The sequence below is a fragment of the Ascaphus truei genome, chromosome 2 (genome assembly GCF_040206685.1).
Source record: "Ascaphus truei isolate aAscTru1 chromosome 2, aAscTru1.hap1, whole genome shotgun sequence".
NCBI lineage: Eukaryota > Metazoa > Chordata > Amphibia > Anura > Ascaphidae > Ascaphus > Ascaphus truei.
Window position 1 is genome coordinate 377,002,189 of NC_134484.1, and position 24,115 is coordinate 377,026,303.

The following is a 24,115-nucleotide window of genomic DNA, read 5'->3' on the forward strand; positions in this document are numbered from 1 at the left end:
CTAACGAAACCCACTTCTTAACTCCACCTTTCCTTAATCTCTCCTGTATCTCTGCGATCTTCTCTACCTCATGCTCAATCTTACCACTTTGATCTCTAAATAACATAACATTGCTCTTTAACTAGGGCACACACACTAAAATATAGTCCAGAGCCATTTTATTCTGTAGGGCCATTAATCTAATCTGTACCTGTTCTTGATTAAGTAAATTAATGAATGTAGTTGTATGATTGAGAACATCATCCAGTACATCCGTAAGTACATTGAGCCTGTCATATAGCAACTCAACTCCTACATTAGGAAATAAGCTAGCCCAAAATTGTTCTTTCCATAGACTACTTTTCAACCCCTGTGCGTTGGAAGTGGCTCTGCTATTCCTGAACCTGCCAGTGGGTCATTGTAAAGGCAGGTACAATTGTACCTAGATAGCAAGACCCCGTCCAACCACATGGTAATACTCTGTAGGCCCATTTTCCACAAAGCCAATACACTCCCCTAGGTAAACTAGAATTTGTGCAAGCACTTTTTACTATTAAAACTGAAAAATTAAGGCCACATACTCCCTGTAAATTTTTAGTTCAGGGCTGTAAATACATTTTTACACAAATTGTATTAGTTGGTGGAGACACCTGACCCATAAATTGGTTTGTTGTTCCCAGTGCAAAATCCACCTAAAGGAACCTCATTTACCAGTGGAATTCGGTTTAGAAAAGTTCCCTGTAAACAAATTCAAATTAACATTTCATCATTTTAAATTCGGCATTAGTGTAAGGTATCCCTACTCAAGGGGTTTAAATGTAATTCTCTCTTACGTCATTGGGGCCACTAGAGTATGGCAGGGATTCATTGTATATATTCCCTTGTGACCCATTAACCTGTGTAGCATTGTGCAAGATTGTATGATTGTCTGCAAAATTATGTGACCACAAAACAATAAACATTACAAATATTTCAAAACTGATCATCCCTTGTCATCATCTGGATGGCGTAGGCTGATCTTGCCTGGCGGGGCATACATCTTAAAAACACACTCTAAAGCATAAAAAAATAATATTGAGTCCTGAAAAAACAAATTGTTCGTTTAAGTCCGGGCCTTGATAATATTGAGTTCAGAAAAAACAAATTGTTCGTTTAAGACCGGGCCTTGCCTGAAGTCTTAATTCCTCGGTGGTTAAATGTTCTAGGATTATTGTGCCTAGATACACTAACAGTTGGTAAAAAACGCTGGCTTGATGATTCTTTGTCTTTGTTAACGGTTTACGGTGGTGCCGGCACTTTTTTCTTGCGATGATGCTGCTTTGTATTCCCCTTGGTAGACTGTATAAGCTGCACCTAAGTTTGAGAGACTTAAACATTTCATTAGTAAAAACACAAGGAGAGCGCTTTTAGCCACTATAATTTAGTATCAGCACAAAAATTTATTTATTTATTTATTTATTTTTTTCACCACTATCTTGGCATCCGCGTATAAAATAAACACAAAAAATACCTTGCTCACCAATTACAAAAGAAAGAAATCAAAGGTGCATAGGAAAGTATCGTAAGAGAACACTGATAAGTGACAAGAGGTTGTCACTAAAAGTCCCTAAAGCTTGCACTCATTGTAAACTGTAAAATATACATAAAGTACCAGTTAAATAACTAATACCACTAATATCAAATTTATTACAGACCAAATGGGAAATATCCACATAAACTTAACTATAACACAACTAAAACGTATACAACTTTTTTACAAGCTAAAAACTAACGAAATGCATAAAATGACAACAAATAAACCATAAATAAAAGTCCCCATGTGAATGAAATGGACAGTATACGGTAAACAAAAATGCTAATATGAACACGAGTGTAAAGCCCTATCAGAACATGAGGGGCCAGTGTCCATAATATACTAACAATGCTAATTAGCTTCACCACAAAACACTGCGTAGTAGCAGCTCATCACATTAATTCTTAGTTCCCAAACAGGCTCAAAATAAAGCTATCCAATAGTTATGCTGGAAAATGTAAAGAGGAGGGGTATACATAACAAAACAACACACATAAGGTAATGTTGCAATGAACAAAATAGGCAGAGTTCGCATATAGACAGGTGTGTTATGGAAAATCATATAAATTATCCTCTCTTTTGTTCATATGCAAATCTTATGACACGTGAACAATATACGACATAAAGAATGATGGTATTTAAAACATCAGCAGCTTGAGATTTAAATATATATATATATCATGAATTTGACAATAGCTACTGCTTTAAAAAATAAAATCTAGATTGCCTACAGTTGCATTCTTTAAAATGAGAGGCTATAGATCAGGGTTCAAATTAAGACAGCTTTTGGAGGGAAAGGAGAGGTAATGGTTAAAAGTTATAAAAATACATCACATATGCAGTTAACTTTATAGGAAAAATTATTTCATATCTGATTTTATGCTTACTCGTTTATATTGTACGCTTTGTGAAGTACTGAGTATACTTTTGACACTATTCAAATACGGAAATACATATTAAATATTATTGTATTGTTAATAAAACAATTATAACAAATAGAATTAAAAACATAGAACAAATAGAATTTAAATGTGTTTACTGGTTTCTGCGTAGAGGTAATTTGGATACTGCATGTGGGGATTATAACCCCTTCTTGTAATAATTCCTACATAATAGGAGCTATACCATCTAAAGCATTTCTGCTGAGTGGGTATTGGCCAATAAACTTAGTCCAAAAATAAATACATTACAGAATCATTCTCTTTCCCCATACTATAACTTAGCTGCTTTTAAACATTTTTTTTTTTCAGCTTCTAGTTAACTTTTCATGTCTGGAACGTGGTCTTTGTACATTCCTTAAGCTGGAGGAGGGGGGCCAGCCCGCTTGGCTGCTTTTAACCTTCCCTCTTTTAAATGACTGCTGTTCAAAAATCAGACGAGCAGTTTATTTAAGAAAACAAACCGTTAGTTTCCTAATATAAGTTTGAACAGAGAAACCTTGATAACACAAAAACACACAAAACCATCTCTGCAACCTTTCCTATAAAACAAAAATCGTATTGTTTTATTTACTATTAATTTCTTATCTTTCTTACACACACCCACACACACATATACACACGTTCTCTGAGTTTATCTTCCATCAACATTCATTCTCTTTTCTACAAAACTCCAACATGATCTTAATCTCGTGGGCCAGAGTAAAACTTAATAAAGCTTCCTTACTCCATAAGATCAGACTCTTTCTTTTTGTTTAAATAAAAAATAAACATTTACTTTTTAAAACTTTGCATTCTAGATATACCTTGCTTTTAGTCCTGACTCCTCTAAATCAGCACATAAAATTTAAATTTAAAACTTCATTTAAATATTGTAACACAGTATCTCCTACGCCCAGGAACAAAAATGTGCTACAGTGAAAAATACAAATTCATATTTGAGTCCGGGTGAAATGACTTCTTTTTACAACTGCCAAATTTTCATTCTCTTTTTTTTTTTAAATATTACACTAACAGACTTTAACATACAATACTTCCTAGGTTTATTTTAAATGCTACTGTCATGCCTTGTAAATGGCAGCAGGCTTAATACACTTTGACAAAAGGGTTTAAACTTAAATGACCCTTTTACAAGAGATTATTTGTTATTTTTATGATTAGTACAACAAGTGACAATGTGAAGCGCTATGTACACTAATGGTGCTATATGAATAAAGACATGCATGCATACATACATTAACTATCAGAGTGACACACAAACACTTTACTCTATGACATGTATATTATTATGCCATCAAACTAGTTTCTATGAGCTTTCTAAGATAAAAACAAACAAAAAACATTTAAAGAGGATGTCCTCTTTTTCTTCCATGCAGTATTAATGCATTCATTCCTAAAAAACTACTTTAACATTCTTAAATTCAAGCCATTTCTTCCTAGGTTAATAATTAACTTCCATGTCTCACAGACATGCAACTCCTGTGCCTCACAGACATGCAACTCCTGTGCCTCACAGACATGCAACTCCTGTGCCTCACAGACATGCAACTCCTTTTCAGTGAAAAAGAGTGAGAAAAGAGGGAAGAGGAAAAAGGGGGGTCCACTAATGCTGCAGTTATTTTTAAAACAGAGCCTGATATGTTTCACTTTCCTTCTTATTTAATATATTCTGTGTCACTAAATATCCATTTTTAAAACATTTTATTGCCATAAAGTCCACACATAATTTCAAGGGACGTACCCTGCGACGGCGACTGAGAATGTAGGTTCCCCATAATTCTCCTGTATTACACAGATCAACGCCAGTCGATCGTGTACCAATAAGGTGCCCACTACTTGGTAGAATATAGAGATAAGGACCAGTGGTATTAAAAAATAAAATAGTCACCTGTTGCTCCTTAACAAAATCTACTCTTTACAAGTTTTTTGAGACTTACCACCTTATTATCTGACCTATCCCCGATCAACGCCAGTCGATCGGGTTCCAATAAGGTGCCCCAACCGTTGGTATAATATAAGTAGAATATAGAGTTAAGGAACAGTGGCCTTAAAAATAGTTTCCTGCTGTTCCTTAACAATAGTTCTCTCCCCAAGTTCTAGGAGACTTAACACCTTATTAATTATTATACCTTCCGGGCCCTTACTTGGCCCTGCCGTTTAGCGGCACACGGTAAAACCTGAGTTTATGGCAATAATACAAAAACAACAATACCTGATCAGTATAATATTGATAAACTCACGTGATACAGGGTGTCCCGTCATTCAGGTAGGTTGCCCATAAAGAACAAACTGTCTACAGATTACTCAAACAATTAATCTAACGGCTTTTTTTGTTAAAAAGGATAAAGCCATACCTTATTCCAAGTGTGCACGTTTGAGTAATGTAGGCAGCTGCTCCGTCTGGGTTTCCTGCTCCCGAGATATTGGGTGTCCCTATTCGGGCGCCATCTGTGAAAGCGTAGAAATAAAATCAATGAGTCAAGGGTTCAAAAGTAACAACATGAGTTTATCTGTACCAAGGCACCATTGAGAGAAAATAATTCCAACAAGGAACTCAGGCCTCTGAAAACATATTGCTTGGATCACATTTTTATACATTTCAAAATGAGTAATACACCCCTTAAGGGGGCTGGCTTAGAGATAAATAATAATATGATGACATGCAAAAATACATATTGGTTGATACCTAAATATGCTGCATACGCTATATTCTTATCGATAATTTACCATAATGTGGGCCTCTTAACCTTGTGACATAAGGGAGTTATTCTGTTCAGCCCTGTATACACTGTAACTGTTAGATAATAGATCCTAAGATCAGCAGGAATGTCTAAGACAGGAGAAATCGCTTACGAATGCTATTTCAAATCTTGCATGACTCGTAGGAATTACATAAGGGTGGGTTAGATCCAGAAGCGATACTCTGCAGAATCAAACATTCACAGTTCATTCATTCACGAATGAAACAAATAAACAGTCATATAAGCAAACGCTCAGAAAATGGTGGTTTAGGCCAAAATGGAGGTGATGATAGCCACACACATTATCTCAATCTTCACAACAGAAAGAAGTATAATAAGAGAAATTTCTTATAAACCGAAAGAAATAGTAATATAGTGTGCAGGAGAAATTGAGTGAAAACGTGATAGATTGAAACAGAGTATAAAATAGCGAGACTGAGCAAGACAGAAACATTTATACAAAAGAAAATTAAACCAGAAAAAATACATAATAAATGGATCAATAGATTAGTTTTTAGATAGATAGAATAAATAGGTAACTAGAGAGTTAGGTAAAGAAATAGATCAGTAGATGGGTGTAGGATAAGAAACACATATAGACAGATAGGAACATAAAAGAAGTACAGATGTAGCTAAATTTTTAGTCTCTCCAGAGCCGCGTTTGAAATAGCAACAGATGTTCTAAGTTGGACCTCTAAAGACTTATATCAAGTCCAGGTTTGGAGGGATGTGAGAGATGTGTGCCTGGTGGGATGTGAGAGATGTGTAGTGTATTCGGGCATCACTAGTGTCAGCCTGCGAGTGGCGAGTGGCAGGCTGAGGAGATTGGTAATTCCTCCTATATATCTGCAGAATGTCAGCACACACAATAAGGTCTGATCAACATAAATAACTTCTTGTAGGGGTACTTGTTCATTGGAGAGGGTTGTGCATGGGTGAGGGGAAGGGGAGCGGGTTCAGACAGGACAATAATAATACCTTTTTCCCAACCCTTAAAATGTTGCCAGTACTCAGAGGAATTGCCAGGGAACATGATTCTGCTATGAACTCCTCTTCTGCTCTACACAATTGCCGTGGGGATTTTTCAATGAGGGGTTGTCAGGAGGTCTAAGGCTTCAATACGTGCCTGCTCTCAACTGATCACTGTGGCAATAAATGGTTTTGCATTTAAAGGCTCTAATACTCGATATATAATGAGAATACAATGCAATAGGATATTCCAATACTTTATTGATGCACATTTATCTATAGAGGTTCCCTTTAATTTTGTACACACCTACAATCACCAAGTAACCTACAGTTAGGTCCGGAAATAATTGGACACTGATACAAGTTTTGTTATTTCGGCTGCTTACCAAAATAAATTCAAGTAACAGTTAAATAATTAATATGGGCTTAAAGTGCAGTCTATCAGCTTTAATTTTAGGGTATTCACATCCAAATTGGAGGAAGGGATTAGGAATTACATCTTTTTAATATGTAGCTCCCTCTTTCTCAAGGGACCAAAAGTAATTGGACAATTGACTCAAAAGCTGTTTCATGGACAGGTGTGGGCTATTCCTTCGTTATTTCATCATCAATTAAGCAGGTAAAAGGTCTGGAGTTGATTCCAGGTGTGGCATTCGCATTTGGAAGCTGTTGCTGTGAACCCACAACATGCGGTCAAATGAGCTCTCAATGCAAGTGAAACAGGGCATCCTTAGAGGTAAAATAATAGGTGTGTACTCAGCGCTGGTGCAATGACAATAATGGATATTAAAAACCTTTGATAAAGAGTCCAATAGGTAGTCCTGGAGCTGCCTTTAAAAGATATTTCTGGTATCTTCTACCCAGAGATGGAGTGAAGGCTAGAAAAAAAATCTTTTTCTGGCGCTGAGGTGTGGTAGAGATGAGTGGATTTATGATTTCTTCTGATGAACAATGACCTCAGGAAAGGGAGAAAGAAAAAGACAAGACATGCAGGGGACCTGCAATAGTGTATTACCCAAGGGATAACCGGAAGTATACAAAGAAGGAGCAATTTATTATTAAAATACCTTGGTTAAAAACCATGGATGACAATTAATAAACATATAATAAACATTCATTGATATTAATAAAATAATTAATGAACTGGTGCCTAGGCACTATCCACACTTTAAGTTAGGAACAATGTCCAGCAGTCCTGTTCTTTGCTCCGCCTGATCTAAAATTGGAAACCTACTCACCACAGGTAAGTAGTATAAAAGCAATGTATAAGCACTTGGTGCTGGTGGTCTTGGCCTCTGATGTCGCCGTCCGCCTTGTGATATGTCCGCATCTGCTGTTGGTAATTTTCAACTTTTCTATTTGTAATTTGTAATTTTTAATTTGTTATTTTTAATTATTTATATATCATTGCTTTATACGATTTGAATGTTTATGTTTATTTTTATTTGTATTTTTATGTTTATTTTTATTTGTAAAATATTGTAATCATTAATTTACTATCACATTAATACTATTAAGTTCATAAATATATTCCATAGCTAGTCCATTTAATATATTAGGATAGTATGAGATAAGAGTCCATTGATATTGTCATTGTACCCATGCTTCCAAATTGCAGAAAAATCTTTGAAATCACACAAGACTGTTTATTTTCAATCCAATTAGTAGGACACTTAAAATAAAGAATTACCTGCACTAATAACTAATTCAATACCACTATAAACAGCTTTTGAATTTATAAGTCTTGTGGAGATCACAGAGATTCTTGTGTATCTTTTGTCTAGAAATCACGTTATTCAATACCACAAATACCAATATTTAAATATCATCATTTATGCTTCCATAAGAAAACTTGTAAAGGACATATGAGTTGAATTACTCTATTAAGAAAGCGCCAATTACTAAGCGCTTCCAATCAGGACTGGGGTATTTAACAAGATAAGCTACTAGCAGCACTTATCCCTGACGAAGAGAGACGCCATTCGTACTTTCGAAACGCGTAGGAAGGTCTGGTGGTACCGCTGAGCCACCGTAGCCGAGGACCAATACAGGTGACGTCATCAGGCCGAGGAGATCGGGTGTATTCCAGGAAGCAGCGCTCACAGGAACACAGAAACAGATCCCCGGCAGCAGATGCGGACATATCACAAGGCGGACGGCGACATCAGAGGCCAAGACCACCAGCACCAAGTGCTTATACATTGCTTTTATACTACTTACCTGTGGTGAGTAGGTTTCCAATTTTAGATCAGGCGGAGCAAAGAACAGGACTGCTGGACATTGTTCCTAACTTAAAGTGTGGATAGTGCCTAGGCACCAGTTCATTAATTAATTTATTAATATCAATGAATGTTTATTATATGTTTATTAATTGTCATCCATGGTTTTTAACCAAGGTATTTTAATAATAAATTGCTCCTTCTTTGTATACTTCCGGTTATCCCTTGGGTCCCCTGCATGTCTTGTCTTTTTCTTTCTCCCTTTCCTGAGGTCATTGTTCATCAGAAGAAATCATAAATCCACTCATCTCTACCACACCTCAGCGCCAGAAAAAGATTTTTTTTCCAGGGCATCCTTAGGCTGCATAAAAAAAATCCATACGAGAGATAGCAGGAACATTAGGAGTGGCCAAATCAACAATTTGGTACATTCTGAGAAAAAAAGAACGCACTGGTGAGCTCTGCAACACAAAAAGGCCTGGACGTCCACGGAAGACAACAGTGGTGGATGATCGTAGGATCCTTTCCGTGGTAAAGAAAACCCCCTTCACAACATCCAGCCAAGTGAAGAACACTCTCCATTAGGTAGGCATATCATTATCCAAGTCTACCATAAAGAGAAGGCTTCACGAGAGCAAACACAGAAGGTTCACCGCAAGGTGCAAACCATTCATAAGCCTCAAGAATAGAAAGGCCAGATTAGACTTTGCCAAACAATATCTAAAAAAGCAAGCCCAGTTCTGGAACAGCATTCTTTTGACAGATGAAACTAAGATCAACCTGGACCAGAATGATGGAAAGAAAAAAGTATGAAGAAAGCTTGGAACGGCTCGTGATCCGAAGCATACCATATCATCTGTACAACACAGTGGAGGCAGTGTGATGGCATGGGCATGCATGGCTTCCAATGGCACTGGGTCACTAGTGTTTATTGATGATGTGACAGAAGAAAGAAGCAGCCGGATGAATTCTGAAGTGTATAGGGATATATTGTCTGCTTAGATTCAGCCAAATTCAGCGAAGTTGATTGGACAATGACTTGCGAAAGCAACCCAGGAGTTTTTAAGGCAAAGAAGTGGAATATTCTGCAATTGGCCAAGTCAATCACCTGATCTCAACACAATCAAGCATGGATTTCACTTGCTGAAGACAAAACTTAAGGCAGAAAGACCCACGAAAAAACAACAACTGAAGACAGCTGCAGTAAAGGCCTGGCAAAGCATCACAAAGGAGAAAAAACAGCGTTTGGTGATGTCCATGCGTTCCAAACTTCAAGCTGTCATTGCCTGCAAAGGATTCTCGACAAAGTAATAAAAATGAACATTTTATTTATGATTGTGTTAATTTTTCCAATTACATTTGAGCCCCTGAAATAAGGGGACTGTGTATGAAAATGGTTGCAATTCCTAAACGTTTTATATGATATTTTTGTTCAACCCCTTGAATTAAAGCTGAAAGTCTGCACTTCTATTGCCTCTCGGTTGTTTCATTTCAAATCCATTGTGGTGGCGTACAGAGCCAAAATTATGTAACTTGTGTCAGTGTCCAATTCTTTCCGGACCTAACTGTATATACTAATGATTGAAAAATATTCTGGCATAACACAGGATGATAAGATTCTGTTAATACATGGCATAGCTTCATTAGTTTTTGCACTATTCCCCTATTGCTCTGGTGTATTCTTACTGACTGATTAATTTCTTGCCTGTCCTGACTTGGCTCTCGCTGAACATCTCAGGTCTGGCTCACTTCATGTCTCACTTAATAGCTTTATCATTTACTCGGCTGTTCAGTTTAAGCCGAACTGTAAAGCTTATCCCTTTCCCTATGTCTTTTACACTATCTAATCCAATCTCATAATGGTTATGTTACACCACTTGCAAGAACACACGGGAGGGCGCTGCAATTGCCCCAGGACAAAGATGACCAGGGCTAATGTTCACATTTATGCTCAGTACCGCGTTCTAAAAATTATCTTACAATGACTTTAAAAGTTTTATCACATAACGCCAAAGGTTTAAACAGCCTGCAAAATGCAGACATACTCTTACTTCAAGAGACCCACTTTTCAGAAAATCAGCCGCGCAATGTTGGGATAAGCGTTACCCACAAATGGGCATATCCTCAAACCCCGTGAAAAAAAGAGGAGTTGCTATCCTTATCAGTAAATAAGTCAATGTTATTGCTGATCTAGTGAATCATGACAGGGCGAGTCGCTTCCTCATAACGAGAGCTAGAATAGATAACTCGGAGATCACTCTAGCCAATGTGTATGCTCCGAATAATAATAGCTCAGCTTTCTTAGAGCACTTCTTCAATGTCCTGACTGAAACACAGAAAGGGAAAATAATATTAGGGAGGAATTTTAGTTTGTTACTTGACTCCAATTTGGATAGCTCCAAACTGAATAAGCCCAATGCAGCTAGAACCAACGATACTCAAATGTTACAGAGCAGCCTGAGAGAACTACAGTAGGATTTATAGATGATTGGAGGATGCTAAATCCCACCAACAGAGAATACACCTATTCTGCGCCCCATAAATCTTACTCGCGGATAGATATACTATTGACTGACTCCCATACAGTCCCCTCAGTCAGACCACACCAGGATTGAGATTCAAATTACTCTCACTTCTGCTCCTGGTAAACAAACATCATGGAGATCGAATAATTCCCTTAAGACTGGAGATGGTCGAATCCGCACAAATCCGTTTACCGGATTTTCTCGCATTTTCCCCCCAAAATCCGTTTTACAGTGTAAACTGATTTGATCGGTTTTAATCCTCTGTCGCCCCCCTGCTCCCCCTCAGACCACTTGAAGCCAGGTAGGCATTGTTAAGGGGGAGATAGAGGACGAGGGGGGGAGAGGACGAGGAGGGGGAGAGAGAGGATGAGGGGGGGGGTACAAGGAGGGGGAGAGGACGAGGAGGGGGAGAGAAAGTATGTGGAGGGAAGAGAGGGGATGAGGAGGAAGAGGGGGATGATGTGGAGGAGGATGAGGAGGGGGGGTGGGTGAGAGAAGAGGTGAAAATGCTAAATATACAATGTGTAGGATTTCACTTGCATTTGACAAACAAGATTAACTAATAATCTTCGTAATTTCTTTGTCCAAATTTTGAGAAGAATGGAATTTCCTGATTTATGTATAAGTTTCAAAGAAACAATTTTTTTCATATGCGTTCACATGTAATTATTTATTTATTTTTAAAATGTTTTCCCAGGAAGTAATAGATTGAGAGTTACCTCTCGTTTTCATGTATGTCCTGGGCATAGCGTTAAAACAAATAATACATGGTTACAGGCGGGAGTCCGCGTGGGGAAAGCAGAACACAGCCAGTCCAGAAATGAAACATCTGGGGCTAAGCAGTTGAAATTAAAAAATGATTTATTGTAGGTGCACAACATGGTGGCACAGGGATATACCTCAGATGCGTTTCGCGCTGGAATAGCGCTTTTTCAAAGAGTATCAGCTGGACGCACGCCTCTGAGACAAAGATTCACTTTTTGGACCTCACTATTACCAAATCATCGGATGGGCACCTAGTGACGTCAGGGTACAAAAAACCCACAGCTACTAATAGTTTTCTAAAGGCCACTACCCAGACTCTCTTAAACGTGGCCTCCCAATTGGTCAGTTTCTTTGAATCAGAAGAAACTGTTCGGATGCCATGGATTTCAAAGAACAAGCCAAAGAAATGAAGAATAAGTTCTTGGAACGTGGCTATAGCAACAACTGCAGTAAAAAGGCTTATCTTGGGCACTTAATACATCACGGACAAAATGAATAGCTAACAATCAGAAGCAAACAGGTCAAAAAGTTATAAGGTGCATAACACCATACAATGCACAGTGGAAACAAATCAATTCCGTTATCACAAAACACTGGCATGTCCTCACAAATGATAATTACCTCAATAAGGTATTGAAGTCACGTCCAAATATAGTTTGGAAACGTTCGAAAAATCGAAGGGAAATCTAGTGAGAAGCCATTTCACAAGGACAAATACAGCAGCCAAATGGTTACGACAACAACCAACGGGATGTTTTAGATGCCACAGATGCAAAGCGTGTGACTTTGTGACAAAAAGTAAAACCTTCACCAATTGGAATGGTACTAATACCTACCACTTGAAACACTTTGTTAACTGTAAATCTGTGGGCAACATTTATTTAGCCATATGCTCGTGTGGACTCAAATATGTGGGTAAAACTAGGCGGGAGTTCAGACGACGTATACTAGAACATTTGGGATCAATTGGAAACATCTTGGATACCCCCCTCTCACGACACGTCAAAAACAGACACGGTGGTGACGTCACCTGTGTTAGTTTTCAGGGGATTGATCGCATCCCGCAAAATATAAGGAAAGGCAACTGAGACAAACTCCTTTTGCAAAGAGAGTCCAAATGGATATATACATTGAATACCCTGTCCCCCTATGGTCTGACCGAGGGTTTCATGTATACTCCATTTCTATCATAAACACTGCTGTCAGTCTAATCTTTATGTTCTTTCTAATGAATACACACCTATAACATGACATGGGGCTCAAAACTCTAAGGCCTCGTCCAGGGTGGCAATGAGCGTTCGGACGCGCTCACGCTTGCCACGATGAGACACATTGCAACAATGAGCTGGTGGGCGTGCGTGCTCGACGCTTAGCTGCTTGCCGAGCAAGCAAATTTGAATTTGCTGCTCGCAAGCGCGTCACGTGAGCAGTTCGTCCAATGAGGGTGAACCAACTCCGTGACGTCGTGGCCGCACCCCCAGGCGAGCGCGTGCCTAGCCGGCCACAAATCACCTTGCCGAGCAGGGCGCAGCACATGAGCACCAGCGTGCTTGTTCCCTGCCTGGGCAAGGCCTTAGGGCTATGCATAGGAGTGTATTGGCATCCACTATCCAAGATCTTATCAGTAATTAAAGCTGCACGTATCTTTTAATAAAAGCATAACGGGTTGCTATGACAACCAAGAAGCTTTAAAGGGATGGACCATGACGCGATCAATAGAAACCTCGGAAGAAGGCGTGACTTAGCAACGCCAAAACGTACGTCGGGTACAGCCGGTCAGGAGGCTTTGGTGCCTAGTACCGCGAGCCTGCATATATCAAGGGAACGCCGAGCAAAAAACGGACAAAGAGCACCTCCTTATCTTGCACAGGCAGTTCCTGTGTCGGCGCGATATACAAGATGCATTAAGCTCAGTCAGCGGGCGACACCACATAAGTGTATACTCTATACTTAAGATCTGCGACTTTTTTCATTTTTTCATGTATTACTCTGTAGGTTCTTGTGCAAATGTGGGGAATCTATGATGTAACTTCAATGTGGTACGCAGGGACTATTTGAACAAACTCTATCAATTACAGTATATCCCACATAGTGCAATTAACACCATTGATGGTAATTATATCTGCACTCACACCTGGATTACCAGATAATCAGAAATAGCACGTGTCGATATTAACAACCAATGTGTCCACTCTCTCTTCTCTTAACACAGTATTCTTATCAGAGAAAAAGAAGCATGACATCTTTAGACAGACATATTGTGTAGAGTAATATCAAAAGTATATATGACACCATTCATCTCAGGATATAACAATATATATATACATTAAATTTGTGTGTCAACGTGCGAAGTGACAGACAGAAAATGTGTCCAAATATACTATAAGCATTTGGGAATATTGCCAAGCTCGTGATGTATCTTAAATTAAACGTGGTACGTAGGGACTATAAGTACAGGTTATCTTATAAATATATCCAAGAGGGGGCAACCAATACTATCGTTGGTCCTTTCTTAATAGGGGTTAAGGGTGCAGCTCTATATGCACATATATCTGGATCAACAGACACTTGTTATGAATAGTACCTGCTAAATAACAATAACAGCAACGTTGATATTTACTGTACTTACTGTTGAAAAACATTCTGTTCTCTGCTACCACAGAGAACAAGTTACAAAGACACTTTTCTATGGATACATAGTGTTTTATTATACCGACAGAGCCAAGAACATAATCTAACCTAGGACCAAGCAATATGCACTAAAGTACAAGTACCACTGTTTGCAATAATAGACAGAAAACTGCTTTTTGCTGCTCTGCCAAATACATTATAAACACTTGAGAACATCGCTTTATAGATATATACAGGTATGCACTAAAGCACTCATACTAATTTTACCTACAGTAAGTATACATCTCTCTGGTCTATACAGGAATATTTTTTCCATTACCTAGCTCAAGACGGTAGTGTTCACCAAGTGATCCTTAGCTTAGCTTTTTTATGATTCACTTAGTTTTTTGTTAGGATTGTGGATGCCTATTTTTTAAGTATTACTAATTAAAGATTACTTTTTAATTTAATTCATATTACTCAAACTTTGGTGCGCCTCCAAAGGAATTATTTTTTCTCCAAGTACCTCTGTGTACTTCATTTGAATTCCTACAGTATCAAGGAATGTATTTGTTAGATCCTTGGTTTGCTCATTGAACACCTCAATCTGAGAACAGTTACTTCTCAACCGATGAAATTGACCCTGTGGTCTATTTCTTATCCACATCTGATCATGGTGGCTTGTAGTCATAAGATTTGTATTGGCATCTACAGGTTTATAAAAAGTTTTGGTTTGTACAGAATTGGCCTTAACTGAAAGCACAAGATCCAAAAAATCTATTTGGCTGTTATCACTCTTGAACGTGAACCTAAGGCTCATGTTGCTGGAATTAAGATGGCTCTTGAACCCCTCTAGATCCTCTGGGCTCCCCCCCCCCCACCGCCCCCCGCAGATAAACAGCATGTCATCAATGTAGCCCCTCCAGAGCACCATGTCTGCGCAAAATGGGTTGCCCGACAAAATTTGGTCCTGCTCCCAAACACCCATAAATAAATTGGCAAACTTGGCGCGAACCTGGGCCTATCGCTGTGCCACACATCTGGAGGAAGAACTGACCACTGAAGCAAACATTATTATGGGCCAGAATAAATTGAATCCCCTCCAAGAGGAATTTTCTAAGGGATTCAGTGCCATCCAGCTCCAACAATTTTTTTATCAGTAATAACCCAAACTGGTGATTGATGACAGTGAACAGTGAAGTCACATCACACGTTACCCACGTGTAAAGAGATTGCTACTCTAAATTATTGACTGTTTCTAGAACATGTGTCTTGTCTCTCAGTTAGGAAGATAACTGAACCACATATTTCTGAAGAAAGAAATCTAGGAATTTGTAAAAATTAGACGTAAGGGATTTAATCCCTGAAATTACAGTCTATCCAGGGGGACACATAAACTCCTTATGTATTTAGGGATACAATAGAATATTGGGATACAAGGTACATCAGCATTCAAAAATTCCAATTCTCCAGCATCTGCACATTCTGTGGATAGCATTTTAAAAGGGCATATACTGTATAGCCAAATTGTCCATCACGGAGTTGCCATTGATGCTGTAGTAGCTGTTATCACCTTTAGGCTGAGTTTATAGTACTTGCTACGGTGACTGCGATGTTGCGCAGCGCTGTAGCAAGTACAAGTTGTCCGTCGCAATGCCCATATTGGGTGCAAACGCGACGGCAACCGCGTGACGTCAGGCGTCGCGATCGCTGTAACACAGAAGATTTTTTATAATTCCAGCGATTGAGGGGTGACGTCACGGGCACGTGAGCGGTTCAGCCAATGAGGGTGAACCACTCATGGCCACGCATCCACCACGCCCCCTGATCTCTGGTTTCCTCCACTAGAGTGCAGGAATCGCTGTAGGGATGGCAACGGCTGACGTCACGCGGTTGCCGTCGCCCCTACTATAGACTCAGCCTTAGGCTGAGATTATATTTACAACGCGTGCGACGGAGCGCGTGCATGTGGTGCACGCCTGCCGCTGGCGAGATCTGTGAACTGGGCTCTTCAGAGATGTTGAGGTGCTAAGGAGGCGTGGCGGTATCATGTACACAGTAGATGTCGCATTGTTGGCAAGCATTTACTGTAGCTCTGTTTTATGAACGACACTCAGTTCCCTATTTCGTCTAAATTTAGAACATAATCTAGGTGCTGATAAAGCTTAGTGACAGTGTAACAGTAAAAGTCTCTACAATGACTTTTACTTCAGCATTACTGTGTTTTGCATCTGGCTCCGCCCAGTTTCCTCTATACTGTATATAGCCTTTGTCTGGGCTGGTACTGTGAGTCTACCTGTCTAGCAAGGTTACAAAACCACCTTCGTCGTCAGCAAGATGAAAGTCATCAGCTCCGGATGTCTTCCAATGAGTTGCTATTTCTTCTTGAACCTGTTTTTTCTTCTGATGGATCAAACTATCGCTGGAAGAAAACTAAAATTTGTGACTTTAGTAAGTAAGAAAGTTGCTAAATATTTATTTTGTTGTGTGAAATGCATGTCAAATTCAAAATATACAGTCTTTCTTATTATTTAAGGCTTTTGCGGCCAGGTGAGGCATTTGCAGCAGGCTTCTCTGGCAGCAAAGTATTGAAAACACATTCATAACGAGATGTGATAATACACAAGATATCTCTGCTTCTGTGCTGATTAAGTTCAAATGCGCTTTGCTGAATTATGTTAGCACAATGATCTGTCTTACAGAATGAAAAGTCAGGAAATTAACATGTATATTTAGGAACAAAGTTTATATTTAACATCCCAGTATTTTCAACCTAACTCCGTATAATCATGAAGCTTGTGTCAACTCCTTGTTTTCAATCCCAATATATTGTTTGTAATTGTCCAGTACACTTATAAAAAATTAAAACCAGGAATGGAGCAGAATCTGAGCACCATGATCCCATGCAAATATTTTGGAAAAACTTGGACCCCATCTACTGTTGTACTGCTGCGGCCAACTTGACTAACATTAGCCCGTAATTGTCCAGGGCTTTTTTCGGCTGGCGCCGAACTTGGCCGCGCGCCAGCCGCATCTTCCCCGCATCTTCCCCTCCCCGCGTGCGCATCTTCGTAGCGGTTCCCCTCCCCTTGCGACCCCCTGGCTGCTCCCCCTGGCTGCTCCTCTGCTTCGCGCAGCTTCGCGCATCTTCCCCTTACCCCTGCTTACCCCTTCAGCCTTCGGGGATGCCGGGGAACCCTGGCACGTGTGACCGGCGCCACAGTGACGCGCGGCACGCGCCAGGGAAAAAAAACAGAATCGTCTGCCCGCACATTGCGGTGGCGGCCGCAGGAGAATGAAGGCGGCCGCCACCGTACAACATCCAGTAGTTATGGAGGTCAGATAAAGACCTTTATAAAATGGTATTCTTATTAAGGGCGCAGTGACCCAGCCACCCAGTTCTAGAACATTTTGTTAGTATTGCGAGTCCTGCCGCTGTGGCTGAGTAGCCTACAGTGCAATATGCTCTATTACTTATTAAAAATCGCCAAAGCATCTGGCCCTACTGCTTTTTAAGGCTATGGTAATTACTTGTTAAACTGTGATAGTGCAAATTGGGAACTATCACCCACAATCTTCCATTGACTTCAATGGGAGGTTCTGTGTGATAGTGCCCCAATGGGCACTATTGCAGTTTAATAAAGAGACTGCCTGGCTCCCAAGAGAGAGTGAAGATTGTAGGGGCAAGAGAGGGGGGGAGTGTAATGGAGCAAGAGAGAGGGGGGAGTGTAAGGGGGCAAGAGAGATGGGAAGAGTGTAAGGAGGCAAGCGAGTGGGGGATAGTGTTAGGGGGGCGTGTAAGGATGAAAAAAGGGGGGAGAGTGTAAGGAGAAGAGAGGGGAAGAGTGTATGGGGAGGAGAGGGGGAGAGTAAGGGGAGAAGAGAGAGGGGGAGAGTGTAAGAGGAGAAGAGAGATAGAGGGAGCGTGTAAGGAGGCAAAAGAAATGGGAAGAATGTAAGGATGCAAGAAAGAGGGACGGTGTGCAAGGGGAGAAGAGATAGAGGGAGAGTGTAAGGGGGCAAGAGAAGAGGGGGAATAGCATAAGGGGGGGAGATTGTAAGGGGGAAGAGGGAGGGAGTGTAAGAGCGGAATAGGGAGGGGGGAGTGTGAACAGGGGGGAAGAGAGAGGGATGGACGGGAGGGCAAGATGGGGGGGGGGGGTTTGGAGTTCCCCAGAATTTTACAATCTAATTCTAGGGTTCCTTAAGCAGAAAAAGGTTAACAATCACTGGTCTAAATAATTAGTAAGTAAGAAATAAAGAGGACACAATTTAATAGAAAATACAACATTGAGTACAAAAATACAAAAAATACATTGAGTACAAAAAGCAAAAATATAAGAAAAAAATATTTGAAAAATCAACCCCATAAGAGTACAAAAAAGAGGCGTTACATAGGCTGACATATCTGCGTTAAGAACCTTGACGTTTCCAGCACCTGCCCTTTGTCACGAGACTGTCTTAACCCCAAGGCATACTGTGCATGCTAAAATCTACAAATTATTGTAATATAATTTACTATCCAAGGAAAAGCAGGTGGACGACTTCTTTTAGGAGTGAGAAACTTTTAGCTTAGCTCTTTTATTGTTTTGCTTAAATTTAGAAAATTGTTAAGAATTTACAGCACCGACATTGTTTAGTTGGTTGAAATAGCAGGAAAATTATATAGCAACACACATTTTTTAAATATTTTGTTTAATATCTGTAGATTTTCAGGTCTCTGACTGTTACACTGGAATGTGCCCACAAATGTTGTTAAAATCACTTACCCATGTTGAGTTATGGCAGCTTGAATTGTGAAATATGTCATTTTTAATGTGTATGCATTGTTTTCTCAGTATTGGCATGCCCAAGAAATATAACTGCTATAATGTTGCTAAGACATTGGTACTTAAATGCTCTGTAGCGGCTGCTGTTCTCCCTAGCAACAAACTAAGATCAGGGTCATCATGAGGAATATACTGTATTATTATTGTGGCAGAAACGAGAGCACAGCGTACAGTATAACCGTCAGCTCAACAGTTATTCATGATTGCTCTGTCTGTGACTGCTGCATGAAAAAAAAAAGGTTTATTATGAAATTACTTCCCCGCATTATTCTGGTGAACACAGACAGATGTTACAGATTCCTATATAGGAAACATCATTCTGCGTATCCGAGAGTAACGATGCTCATCTCAAGCAGGAAACAGACCCGCAGGGCTGAGGTAGGAATATGAAAGAACCGACCTGAGCCGAGGGACAGAGTCCTGATAGAGTAGTGAGTCGTAAGCCGAAGGTCAGGGCTGGCAGCAGAGTTGCATAGTCGGTGAGAATGCAGAGGTCGAGGCAGGCGGAAGACAGCGGTGAACAAAGTGAAAAGTATAGCGCACAGCCAGGAGAGTGGGTCAAAAATGGTATGAACATTAATGCTTTATTGGTCTATTAAAAAGGAGGTATAACAGACCTCCTATGCGCTTCGTGCACGTTGCACTTTATCAAGGAGTACATCACAAACAAACACACAAACCTTAAGTACACATTTCCTGATGGTCTGTTTCACGCCATGAGGGTGATGACGTCACGGAGTCACGGCATCCTGCGTGCACGCACGATGACCTCACATCGGACTGTGCATGTAGGATTGCCAGTCCCCAAGAGCAGGCCGAGAAGATCCCAATCTGCCCTCAGTTGAGCGCAAGGCTCAGTGTGCGCATGCGAGCAGGACCCATCTCCGTAACATCATCCGCTACCATGGAGACCAAAGAACACAAGCATTGTAACTCGATCTACCTAAGATACAGAAAAAGCTTTATTGAATAGAAATTTTTTATCAAATATGTACACAAACTAGAATACAATAAAACAAAACAAAAAAAGAACAAATATACTAAAAACGAAATGATGTAGTTTAGGTTTTACCTCCTCAAACATAAGCATGGACACAGGAGTGACCCAATTCATAAAGTACCATAATGCTAGATATATATAAATTAATGAATATAAAAACACATAAATATATAAATATACAGCAGCTATCACAATCGAAATTCATCCCCAATAGGATCAATGTGAGATTGAAATAAAGAATAGTGAATCAATTCATATGGACCATTTTATCAAAATAAATTAGGATGTCAAGAAGTTATATGGGATGGGACGAGGTACAGACAAGAAAGTTCCATGACATCACTGGCCCCAGGTGGTCACTTGACCCGTTAACCAGTCGACAGTAGGGTTGTGGGCACGCAACCAAGCTAGACCTAATACTATAGGTGCTGAGGGTGTGTTGATTACAATGAAAGGGAGTAGCTCCTTATGTAGAACTCCGATGTTCACTACCAGGGGAAGGGACTTCTGGATGATGGCACTGGTTCCTAGGGGTCTTCCGTCAATCGCCGCAATCTCCAAAGAGCGAAAGTGAATTGCATGATGTTTGGCGAACGAAAGATCGAGAAAGTTACCGGCTGCTCCAGAATCCACGAAGGCCTCAGCAGAGACTGAGAACGAACCCCATGAGAGGGAAACTGGTAGAAGAATCCGGGAAGGCACTGAGGGAGGAGGGATGGTAGCGATATCCAGCGAATGTTCTTCCAACTTCACTCGACAGGCGTTTTCCTGGCCCGGCGACGATCGGACAGTCACGGATCCAGTGGTCCTGGGACCCACAATACAGGCACAATCCCAAGGTACGCCTCCTGCTTCTCTCCTGTTCTGACAGTCTGGTAGTACCCAGCTGCATAGGCTCGTCATCTGGAGGAGACAGAGAAACAAAATCTGGGGCCAACTGAGTCGTCTGGCTCATAACAGCATGTTAAAAACGTTGGAGGAGATCATGTGTATGGTGGTGCATACCTGCTTGTAACAGGAGGGCCTGAGTCTCCCGCATTGGTGTGGGGGATAAGAGGGCCAGGCTTCTGGGGTACTTGCCTCCATTCTTTAGCAACGGTGGTGCAGCGCCTCCATCTCCATAAGTCCCAGGGATGTGGGATAGGACTCTTATAGAGAAAACCCTGGTCCCAGGGCGAATGATCCAGCTCTCACACACAGTCTCTTTGTGTAAAACAGCAGTGTCTTTATTGTCTCTTAGAAAAACACACAGCAGCAGTTCATGGCAGCAGTAACTCCAAATGTATGAACACGACAGGGTTTTTTCCTCCACTCCTTATCCTCCAGGAATATACCCTGCAGGATGGCCTGGTTGGGGCTGCAATACCCCTGCCTCCACCCAAGGGTAGTTCCTATGGGTGAGGCTAGATGTCTTTCCCTTCACCCCCTGAACAGGGTGAGGGGCATTGGTCCACCTCTATAGTTCTGTCCGCTCTACTCAAAGGGGCTCTGAGTATCTCTTCCAAGCATTCTCAGCATGGCTTCTCCTGTCACCATACAGGACTGCCACTCTCCTCTCCAGATCTGACACACCAGCCAGACACTCCAACTCCAACACTCTCCTTCCATAACTGACATCCACAGACTGACATCCACAGACTGACACAGACACACACAGGACAGCCCACTAAATAGATCCAGCCCTGCCCCTTGTGATGTCAGCAGAACCTCCCCTGTGTCTCAGGCCTGCTACAGAGTCAGGGCCTACCTCTATCACTCCAGGCAGGGCTTGGTGAGGGGGGGAAACCCATGGTCACTACTGGCGCCTGCCCTTACCAGGGCTTACTCCAGTTGGAGAAGGATAAGTAGCCCGCTCTTACTTACAGGGGCTAACATATGTCATACCAGATTTTATTCCTGTTATAAGGGGAGATGTTTATGAAGGAATTGATGAATATGTATATAGCAGTGGAGGTAAAAATATAAAGAAAATATTTATTGGGATATGCTATAAACCACCAAATATCTGTGAGATTGAGAAAGCCAAAATACTTGTGCTAATGGAGAAGGCAGCAAAACTAGTTCACGTTTGCATTATGGGGGATTTTAATGATCCAGACATAGAATGGAGCAATGAGATTAGCATTGTATCTAAATAAAACAGGTTTTTAAGGGTGCTAAAAGACAATTACATGACCCAAATTATAGAGGAACCAACCAGGAAAGGGGGGGGCTTACTGGATTTGGTAATATTAAACAATGCAGAAGTTATAATAACAGGCTCAATACCACAAGATTGGAGTAAAGCAGACTGTATATTTAAAAAGGGAGCTAGATCACAACCGGGGAATTACAGATCTGCAAGTCGGCCATCAATAGTGGGGAAGCTACATAATGGTTTAGTATGGGATATAAGTGATTAAAACATAACATTTAATGGGAGTCTATATAAAACAATGGAATTTAAAAGGCATATACAACAACAACATTTGGAAGGGGAGAGGGCAGGACAGAGGAAACGTGAGTATAGAATTACAGCGGGTAGCCTAGGGACTACAGAGGTTTGTGAGCTTCCCGAATACTGCATCCAGTTCGGGTGAAGGATTCACCCGGCTGTATTCACCGCTGTGTCAGGCAGGGAGCTTAACTCTATAGTGCTTTTATTGCGGTACATGTTCCTCATACATGAAATCTTTAGTGATAAGAGAGCGGCACTTTATTAGCTACCTACACAATTTCAACTGTGAGCAGTGTCAGTCTCAGCCAAACATATTGCAGTACAGCAGATTTATCTGCACGGATTACTAGCACGGAACGGCTATGTAACAGAACTTTGTATCCACGTGGCACACATAGTCATTCTGTGTACTTTGTGCTATGATCCTTTGCTATCAGTCACAGTAATTACAGCTTACTATTAAGTAGGCGGTCATGTGTGCTCATGGAATCTTTATTGATAAAAACTGCATCACTTCACTTATTAACTAGTTTTTGCACCATCAAATCACACAGTGAGATACTGTACAGGTTGTCTATTACTATTGATTCAATTTAACTAGTTACTAAGCTTGTGTATTTGTACACCCTGGGACTGTCCCTATATAACAGCAGCTGTTAATTCATTCTACCTTAAATTTGATTTAACCCACAGCTGACTGTTAGACAAGCTACCCAATATTTAGTGCTTCATTCTGATACGTTACACACATTACCCTGAGTAATACAGCGTAAGCCCCTACACTCCTGCCAGGTCTGGTTTTCTACTCAGTGAACATTTATGCTCAGCAAGATCATCCATTTATAGTCTATTTGAAAGCAGTTACATGCTGCTATTTCTACTTTCATTTAAGATGATCATTGCAAAGACAGACCACCATTAGTAGATGGGTGATATTGACCCACAATGATTGTAGCACTGAATCTGCAGTATATGCTATAGGGGATATTCAATACCATGCTGTAATTCTATACTCACATTTCCTCCATCCTGCGCCCTCCCACTCCTCATTTTTTTAGTTGTATTTGCCTTTTAAGCTCCATTATTCCATATAGACTCCCATTAAATGTTATGTTTTAATCACATACAGTAGCATGGTATTTTCACCACTCATTGGTGTGCACATAGCTAGATATATACAATACTCTGGTTCTCTGAACCTTGTTGTCCTTTATTCATACTGTAGCTATATGTCTCACCTGTGTAGTTGCACCCTATCCAGACTTCATTTTCCCTGTAATCCTGAGCAGTCAGTCTTTTTCTGTTAGTACAGGATAATATTCAGGAATACCTAATGAATAACAAAATTATTAGTAGTAGTCGGCACTGCTTTATGAAGAATAGATCATGCCAAACTAACCTTATTAGTTTCTTTGAGGAGGTAAGTAGGAATTTAGACCAGGGTAATGCAGTTGATGTGGTCCACTTAGATTTTGCAAAAGCTTTTGATACGGTTCTTCACGAGGTTAGTGTACAAAATAAAGCAAATTG

The 24,115-nt window shown here is 40.4% G+C and overlaps 1 protein-coding gene across 2 annotated transcripts in view; it reads left to right on the forward strand.

The window, feature by feature from the left end:
- Positions 1-16,595: 16,595 nt before the first annotated feature.
- Positions 16,596-24,115, forward strand: part of ACP3 (acid phosphatase 3) — a 40,519-nt gene continuing 32,999 nt past the window's right edge. Inside the window, exon 1 of one of the 2 annotated variants that reach the window (XM_075587102.1) lies at positions 16,596-16,770. In XM_075587102.1, coding sequence (XP_075443217.1) covers positions 16,657-16,770 — 114 coding nt within the window. In that variant the 5' untranslated portion in view covers positions 16,596-16,656. The remainder of the gene's footprint in view (positions 16,771-24,115) is intronic. The other variant, XM_075587103.1, reaches the window with a different exon arrangement.